General features: G+C 62.6%; 1 protein-coding gene across 1 annotated transcript; it reads right to left on the reverse strand.

Moving 5' to 3' along the window:
* Positions 1–2,672: 2,672 nt before the first annotated feature.
* On the reverse strand, positions 2,673–7,298 carry CUNH1orf53 (chromosome unknown C1orf53 homolog). The gene is made up of 3 exons (XM_036440182.2): positions 6,990–7,298; positions 4,373–4,474; positions 2,673–2,941 (listed from the first exon to the last, which is right to left on the reverse strand). Exons 1-3 carry the CDS (start codon positions 7,251–7,253, stop codon positions 2,870–2,872), a joined length of 438 nt encoding a protein of 145 aa, XP_036296075.1. The 5' UTR covers positions 7,254–7,298; the 3' UTR covers positions 2,673–2,869.
* Between the last annotated feature and the right edge of the window lie 1,124 nt (positions 7,299–8,422).

Raw genomic sequence — 8,422 nt, forward strand, 5'->3', positions numbered from 1 at the left:
TCTGGCTAAGGGTCTCCCCTTCCTCAGCCCAGAGCGCCCCTCCCCGAGGGAGATGGGGGGCGACGGGTTCCGGGGGCGCCCTGGCAGCTGGGGCTGGGGTGCGCTCAGCCGGACTGGGGAGGGTGCCTCCCTGCCCGCCCTCCCTCGGGGTGCTCCCACCCAGAGGAGTGGGGGGCGCAGCCAGCGCGGGGTGCAGGGCGCCGCGTGGGTCGGGAGAGGCCAGGGGCCCGAGGAGCCTGGGAGCCCAGCCCCCGCAGGCGTCCTCCTCCTCAGCCCCCCCAAAGCCGGAATGTGCTGGGGCGCCCAGGCCAGAGCTCCCCTCTCTCTGGGCCCCGCCCCGGGGCTCCCTGACTGCCCGGCCCCTCCTCCCCTGGACACAGCTCCCGGACAGGACAGGGCAGGGCAGCCTGGCCTCAGAGCCCCCGGGGCACCGGCAGACACAGGGGCACCGGAGGCCAGGCTGGGAGTCACAGGTCCCGGTGGGTGGGGCCGTGGGAGCCTCCAGGGGGTCCTTGGCGCTCCTTCAACAGCTCAAAGGCCTTTCTTCTGGGAGGGCCAGGCCTAGTGGGGCCGCAGGCGGAGACCAGCGCCCAGTGGGGCCGCAGGCGGAGACCAGCGCCCAGGGGGGCCTCAGGCGGAGACCAGCGCCCAGTGGGGCCGCAGGCGGAGATGGCCTAGTGGGGCTGCAGGCGGAGACCAGCGCCCAGGGGGGCCGCAGGCGGAGACCAGCGCCCAGTGGGGCCGCAGGCGGAGACCAGCGCCCAGTGGGGCCGCAGGCGGAGACCAGCGCCCAGGGGGGCCGCAGGCGGAGACCAGCGCCCAGTGGGGCCGCAGGCGGAGACCAGCGCCCAGTGGGGCCGCAGGCGGAGACCAGCGCCCAGTGGGGCCGCAGGCGGAGACCAGCGCCCAGTGGGGCCGCAGGCGGAGACCAGCGCCCAGGGGGGCCGCAGGCGGAGACCAGCGCCTAGTGGGGCTGCAGGCGGAGACCAGCGCCCAGGGGGGCCGCAGGCGGAGACCAGCGCCCAGGGGGGCCGCAGGCGGAGACCAGCGCCTAGTGGGGCTGCAGGCGGAGACCAGCGCCCAGTGGGGCCGCAGGCAGAGATGGCCTAGTGGGGCGGCAGGCGGAGACCAGCGCCTAGTGGGACCGCAGGCAGAGACCAGTGCCCAGTGGGGCCGCAGGCGGAGATGGCCTAGTGGGGCGGCAGGCGGAGACCAGCGCCTAGTGGGACCGCAGGCAGAGACCAGCGCCCAGTGGGGCCGCAGGCGGAGATGGCCTAGTGGGACCGCAGGCAGAGACCAGCGCCTAGTGGGACCGCAGGCAGAGACCAGTGCCCAGGGGGGCCGCAGGCGGAGACCAGCGCCCAGTGGGGCCGCAGGCGGAGACCAGCGCCCAGTGGGGCCGCAGGCGGAGACCAGCGCCCAGTGGGGCTGCAGGCGGAGACCAGCGCCCAGGGGGGCTGCAGGCGGAGACCAGCGCCCAGGGGGGCTGCAGGCGGAGACCGAGGCGGCTGGGTGCTGGGGAACCTTCCGGATCCTGCTGGGGGGCCAGGTGAGGGTCCGCTGTGGGCAGAGCCTGCCCGGGGGTGAGAGCTGCTCAGAGGGGAGCGGGTGTGAGCCAGAGGGTCCCCGAGCACAGGCCCAGGCGGGAGACGGCGCCCGCAGGGGCCTCCGGCACCTGGGAAATGCAGAGCCCCGGGCGGGCGGAGACAGAGGCCGCTCCCACCGAGGCGGCCGGCCGCCTGACCGGAGGCGGTGATTTACCGGGTCCCCCGGGAGAACAGATGGGGGATGAGCGTTCCTGGTGGCGGGAGGCCTGCTGGCCGCTCGGCCGCTGCTGCGGGCACAGCTTTACCGCCGTCCCCGTCCCCGGGGGGAGCCCGGAGCCCGGGATAGACACGGTGACGGCCGTCCCCGGGCCCCGGCCTGCCAGCCGCCCCCGGGGCCACTGACCGGGAGGAGAAAAACCGGGAGCCCGGAGCCCGGGATAGACACGGTGACGGCCGTCCCCGGGCCCCGGCCTGCCAGCCGCCCCCGGGGCCGCTGACCGGGAGGAGAAAAACCGGGAGCTCGGAGCTCCGGGGGGGTCTGAGGCCGCCGGATCGCGCCTCTGCGTTTAGGGGAACAGCCGTTATTTCCTGGCTTCCGCGGGTGTGTGTGTGTGTGTGAGTGCATGTGAGTGCGCGTGTGCGTCTCTGTGTGTGTGTGGGTCTGTGTGTGTGCATGTGTGTGTGTCTGTGTGCGTGTGAGAGTGCATGTGTGTGTGTGTGTGTGTCTGAGAACGAGGTGCCAGCAGCAAAACCCGAGGCCACGCTGGAAACGCCAACATTCGATCGCTTTTTCTCATTTTATTTATGTTCTTTTATTTTTTTAATTTTTATTTTATTTATTTATTTTTATTTTTTAAAGCGATGTAAACACTCATATACCCTTCATTTATTTTATTTATTGATCTATTTTTAAATCAGCTTAACAATAACCCACAACCTTTGGACTAATTTTGATCTATTTTTTAAAAATATATTTTATTGATATTTTACAGAGAGGAAGAGAGAGGGATAGTTAGAAACATCGATGAGGGAGAATCATCATCCATCAGCTGCCTCTTGCACACAACCAAGGTGCATGCCTCTGACAGGCCGACGCTCTATCCACTGAGCCACACCGGTTTTTGCTTATTGATATTCTTTTAATACACACACACACACACACACACACATCCTTACAATTAAATCAGAGCTCAAGCACTCAGAGCTGAGAGCAATTCCGAGTTGAGATGTTGGGTGTTTTTTTTGTTTGTTTGTCTGTTTTATTGATTACGGTATTTTTAAAATGAGGCTGCACGAGGTGGCGATCGGAGGCGAAACGGCTGTCAAACGTAGAAACAGGAATTGAATCTCTTCCTCTTGGCGGGGTCCTGCACGTTGGCCTGGCCGTAGGGGCACTGCGGGGGAAGGAGACGGGTTGTTAACGACTTCCCTGGAAGAGCAAAGGCTGCTGCTGGCTCCGGTGAACAAAGGGGCCGGGGACCACGTGACCGAGGCCATTTGATCTCTCGGGTCCTGCAGAGCGAGAGGGGGAGTCGGGAGGCATCGTCCCCCCAATCAGGGTCCCAGGGTCACTAGGTCCTACGGGCATCCTTCCGGCTGTGAGGTCTCACGGCCGAAAGCTCGCCCGTAGAAAACCCCCAGGCCCCCGTGTCAGCGGAGTCTTAGGCACTTCGGTCCGACAGACAATGGCACAGGCGGGGACACGCATAAGAGTGCAGGCCTCACTGGCCACGGCTGGCCTCAGTCCGTCCCTCCTCCGTCAGGACGAAATGGTGCGAGCAGCCGGCACCCACAGGCTCCCTCTCATCTCCGTGGCCATGCGCCCGGAGAATGCATTCCCGTTTCGCAAAGTTACAGAAACGGAAAAGCCATTCCCGTTTCTTTCTTTCTTTTATTATTTTTTATTTTATTTTATTTATTTATTTTTGCTGAAAATGGGGAAGGAGTGGTTGGTTCACCTCCATCGGTGTGCTTAGAGATGTACATTCACCGACCGAGACATTTTATTCCTAAATGCGTGGTTTGGGGTAGTTTCATGGTTAAAGACAGAGCAGAAAGATGACAGAAAGAATGAGAAAGAGGCAGAAGAGGAAGAGGAGGGAGGAGGAGGAGGAGAAACAGGAGGAGGAGGGAGAGGAGGAAAAGAAGGAGGAGGAGGAGGAGGAGGAGGAGGAGGGAAAGGAGGAGGAGGGAGAGGGAGGAAGATGAGATGGAAGAAGGCAGAGGAGGAGAAAGAGGATGAGGAAGAGGGAGAGGAGGAAGGGGAGAAGGAGGGGAGGAGAAGGAGGAAGAGGAGGGGGAAGAGGAGGAAGAGAAAGGGGGAGGAGGATGAGGAGGAAGAAGGCGGAGGAGGAGAAAGAGGAGGAGGAGGAGGGAGAGGAGAAAAAGGGAGCAGGGAAGGAAGGGAGGAAGGGACTAAGGAGAGAAAACCGTTATCCTTTAACGGGATCCCCGCCTGCCGGAGCCGGGCGCGCTCCTGTGGCTTCCGCTAACGGCCGGCCATGAAAGGAACAGGCCGTCTGGGCTCCGGCCTGCAATATCCCGCTCCCCCTCCTGCCCCTTTGAACTCACCCCGGGAGCGGCTCGTTTAAAGCCTCATGAAAAGGGTTTCCTGAGAATAAAGCGCTCCCAGCCCAGGTCCTCCCGGCCTCCGTGTTACCAGACGCCGGCGGGCGGGTTTAAAGGCCTCGCCGGTCCGCGGGCCTCGCTGGCCGGCCCCGCGCTCGTGAAAGGCGGGAAGGCGCACCCGGGGCCCGTTCCGCGCCTTTATGTGGCCTGTTGTGCGCGTAACGGGCGTTTATGGAGCCCCCGGGGGTGGCACTCACGTGTCTGCAGGCCGAGCCGCAGCACCGGCCCCTCTGCTTGTGGGCCAGCCGCGTGAGCACCAGGTAGCCGGTGGCCGGGTCCACGTAGGTCAGCTGCTGGGCCTGCGGGGTCGTCGAGAAATAAAAGGATCCTTTGGTCTCCACCTTCGCCTTTTCTCCTCACCCCGAGTTCTACCCACAAAATGACTCCTGACAAAAATAACAGAATAACTGCCCAGTGCCCTTAAAACGAGATGGCCCCGGCTGGGGTGGATCAGGGGTGAGCGTCGACCGAGGAACCGGGAGGTCCCGGTTCGATGCCCGGTCAGGGCACAGGCTCTCTCATCATGGATGCTTCTCTACCTCTCTCTCTCTCTCCCTCTCCCTTCTTCTCTGAAATCAATTTAAAAAATATTAAAGCCCTAGCCGGTGTGGCTCAGTGGATAGAGCGTCGGCCTGCGGACTGAAGGGTCCCGGGTTCGATTCCCGTCAAGGGCGTGGACCTTGGCTGCGGGCACATCCCCAGTGGGGGGGCGTGCAGGACGCAGCTGATGGATGTGTCTCTCTCATCGATGTTTCTGACTCTCTCTCCCTCTCCCTTCCTCTCTGTAAAAAATCAATAAAAAAATATATATATGTATATATTTTTAAATATTAAAAACAAAAACAAAAACAAAAACCCTTAATAGGAACCTCTCCCAAGCAATTTCAGGGCCCTTAGCAATCAAAGAACGCATTCCAATGTGATGCAGGAGCCGACTTCATGCGGGGGAGGAAATGCCCAGCTGGGGGGGACTGGGGGAGTCTGGGAGGGGGGCATTGGCGGGGGGGCGGATGGGAAAACAGGCAGCCCTTGTGCCCGGCCCGGCAGCCGCCGCTCAGGCGTGTTCCCCTCGGCCCCGGGCGCAGGTCTCCGAACAGGTGGCTTCAGAGGCTCCAACTTCAGAGGCTGCAGACCAGCTCCCGCTCAGAAGTGGCGCCGGGAGCTCGGGGGGAAATATGTGGCCGGTGATTGGAACGGACAGGAGAGGCGCTAATGGGGATCCCGTTATGGCCGCCCGAGACGGGCACCGCGCCGAGGGCTCTGCGCTGTTTTCGGAGGGCGATTAGTTCTGTTTTTACACACACACACACACACACACACACCCGCGCACCCAGAAACCCGGCATTGTTTGACCCACGTTAACACTCCCTGCGTTCACGGGTTTGATCAAAAGCAACTTTGATTTGTATTTTATTTTTCTGTTATTAATCACCGGAGGATAATTTTGTCCATGGATTTTTACCTTTTCATTTTTATTTTTACGGAGAGGAAGGGAGAGGGATAGAGAGTCAGAAACATCGATGAGAGAGAAACATCGGTCAGCTGCCTCCTGCACGCCCCCCACTGGGGATGTGCCCGCAACCAAGGTCCATGCCCTTGACCGGAATCGAACCCGGACCCTTCAGTGCGGAGGCCGATCCACTGAGCCACACCGGTCAGGGCTCCATGGATTTTTAGAGAGAGACGGAGGGAGGGAGGAGACACACAGAGAGAAGCATCGAGGCGGGAGAGACAGCGATGGGTTACCTCCCACTGTGCCCTGACCAGGGCCAGAGATCCGGCCCCGACTGAAGTACATGCCATACACCACAGAAAGACACATAGTACACAGATGCAAACACACACACAAAGTACTCGGAAACACACACACAGAAAGACAGACACGCATACTCACACACACACACACACACCACCCCGGAGTGATGATGTTTAGCTCACGCACTGATCAGAAAGTCACACTCATTCTCAGGACGGACAGACAGACGTTAGCTCTCAGCCCCCTGACCCTGACCTAACCCTAACCCTAACCCACATGTGTCAAACTCAAGGCCCGCGGGCTAAATCCGTCCCGCCAGGCCTTGCAATGTGGCCCGCACCGCGCTGTCATCACTGCACTCCGCTGCGTTTCCATCATAATGACAGTTTATGACTGTTCAGTAAACCATTCGGCCCGCGATTTAGGCTGGATTTTAGATTTTGGCCCCTTCTCTGATTGAGTTCGACACCCCTACCCTAACCCCTAACCCTAACCTGTAACCGGGTAACCGCTAACCAGGTAACTGTTAACTAGTAACCGGGTAACTGGTAACCATTAATCAGGTAACTGGTGACCAGGTAACTGGTGACCGTTAATCAGGTAACTGGTAACTGCTAACCGGGTAACTGGTGACCGCTAACCAGGTAACTGGTAACAGGTGATCGGTAACTGGTAACCGGGTAACTGGTAACAGGTGATCGGGTAGCTGGTAACCAGGTAACTGGTAACCGGTGACCAGTAACTGTTAACCGGGTAACTGGTGACCGTTAATCAGGTGACTGGTGACCGCTAACCGGGTAACTGGTAACCAGTAAGCAGGTAACTGGTAACCTGGTATTGATTGGCCCAGCGGGCAGGAAGCTGCTTCTGTCAGAGGCCTGAGTCCCGCCCTCCTTCTGGGACGCGCAGGCGCACTGGCTCAGGGGGCCCAGGGAGGGGCAGGGGGCGGGGCAGAGGCCTCACCGCGCAGGCGCAGGGGGCGGGGCCTCGCCGCGCAGGCAAACGGCCGCGGGCGGCACAGGGGGCGGGGCCTCAGGGCGCAAGGGGCGGGGCCTCACCGCGCAGGCGGCCCCGTGCAGGTCGGCGATCCGCCGCTCGGCCGCCGTCAGCGCCGCGGGCTCCAGGGTCCCCGCCGCCGCCGGGCCGTCCTGCGGGCGGGGCCCCCCGTCGCCGCGCTCTCCTCCCTCCGGAGCGGAGCAGAGCGGGGCCCCGAGGGGCTGGCGGAGCCCTGCCGAGACCCAGAGGGGCCGGGCCGCCCGGGCGGCGGGAGGCCGTCCCCCGAAGGTCGCGGTCACCAGCGCCGGAACCCGCCTGGCCGCCATGGCCGCCGTGGCCGCCGGGCCGCCCCGCCCCCTCCGAGCGCCCGCCCCGCCCACACTGAGCTAGCCACGCCCCTCCGAGCGCCCCGCCACACCCGCCACCGAGGTAGCCCCGCCCACCGCCCAGATAGCCCCGCCCCCGCCGAGCCCGCGGCGGCAGGGAAACCAATGAACTGCGGAGGCAGTGGTCAGCAAACTGCGGCTCTTCGGCCCTCTTGTTTTAACTCTTTAAGATTTCTTACAGAGAGGAAGGAAGACGAATAGAGAGTTAGAAACATCAGTCAGCTGCCTCCTCCACACCCCCCACCGGGGATCGAACTTGCAACCTGGGCCTGTGCCCTTGTCTGGAATCGAACCCGGGACCCTTGTGTCTGCAGGCCGCCGCTCTGTCCACTGAGCCACACCAGCCAGGGCTCCGTTGATTCTTTTAGAGAGAGCGGAAGAGAGAGAGGAAGAGACAGACAGAAACACCGATGTGAGAGAAACACCTCGACTGATTGCCTGCCTCCTGCCTGTGCCCTGACCAGGGCCGGGGCCAAGGAGGAGCCTGCCACCCAGGGTACGTGCCCTTGACCGGACTCGAACCCGGGACCTCTCTGTCCGCAGGCGGATGCGCTCCATCCCCTGAGCCAGAGCAGCTGGGGCAGCATGGTGTTTTCAGAATGAGGCGGGCGGCCGCAGTGCTGCAGGGGTCCCCCCGCCCCCGACACACACACACACACACACACACACACACACACACACACCCCGACACAGCCGACAAGAGATCATGGTCAAGGCCGTGCAGACACACAAGCCGCAGATCCAGGCCGCTCTCCGCGCTCTCTCGCTGCCCGAGGGAGGCAGGCATGGCCGCCGTTCCGTGACCGCGATGAGAGGCCAAACACCCGTGACATCGACACGCCTGCCCGGCCCGCCCGGCGTGAGCCGTGTTCGCATCCTCCCAGGGACACGCCTGGGCGAGCAGCCCAGCGCCCGGCCTGCCGGCCCGGGAGCTTTGCTGCAAGATGGCAAAGTCGGGCACCTTTTCAATCCCGGGGAGCGCCCATCGGCCGCTGCGGGTTCGCCCGGGGTGTCGCCCGGCGCATGGACACGCTGGGACCCTCCTAGGAGGGCGCCGTCCTCGCCCGTGGTCCCATCCGGGCACCGCAGGGGCACGCGTCGGCCAGCAG

Source organism: Pipistrellus kuhlii, unplaced genomic scaffold (assembly GCF_014108245.1).
Source record: "Pipistrellus kuhlii isolate mPipKuh1 unplaced genomic scaffold, mPipKuh1.p scaffold_m20_p_164, whole genome shotgun sequence".
NCBI lineage: Eukaryota > Metazoa > Chordata > Mammalia > Chiroptera > Vespertilionidae > Pipistrellus > Pipistrellus kuhlii.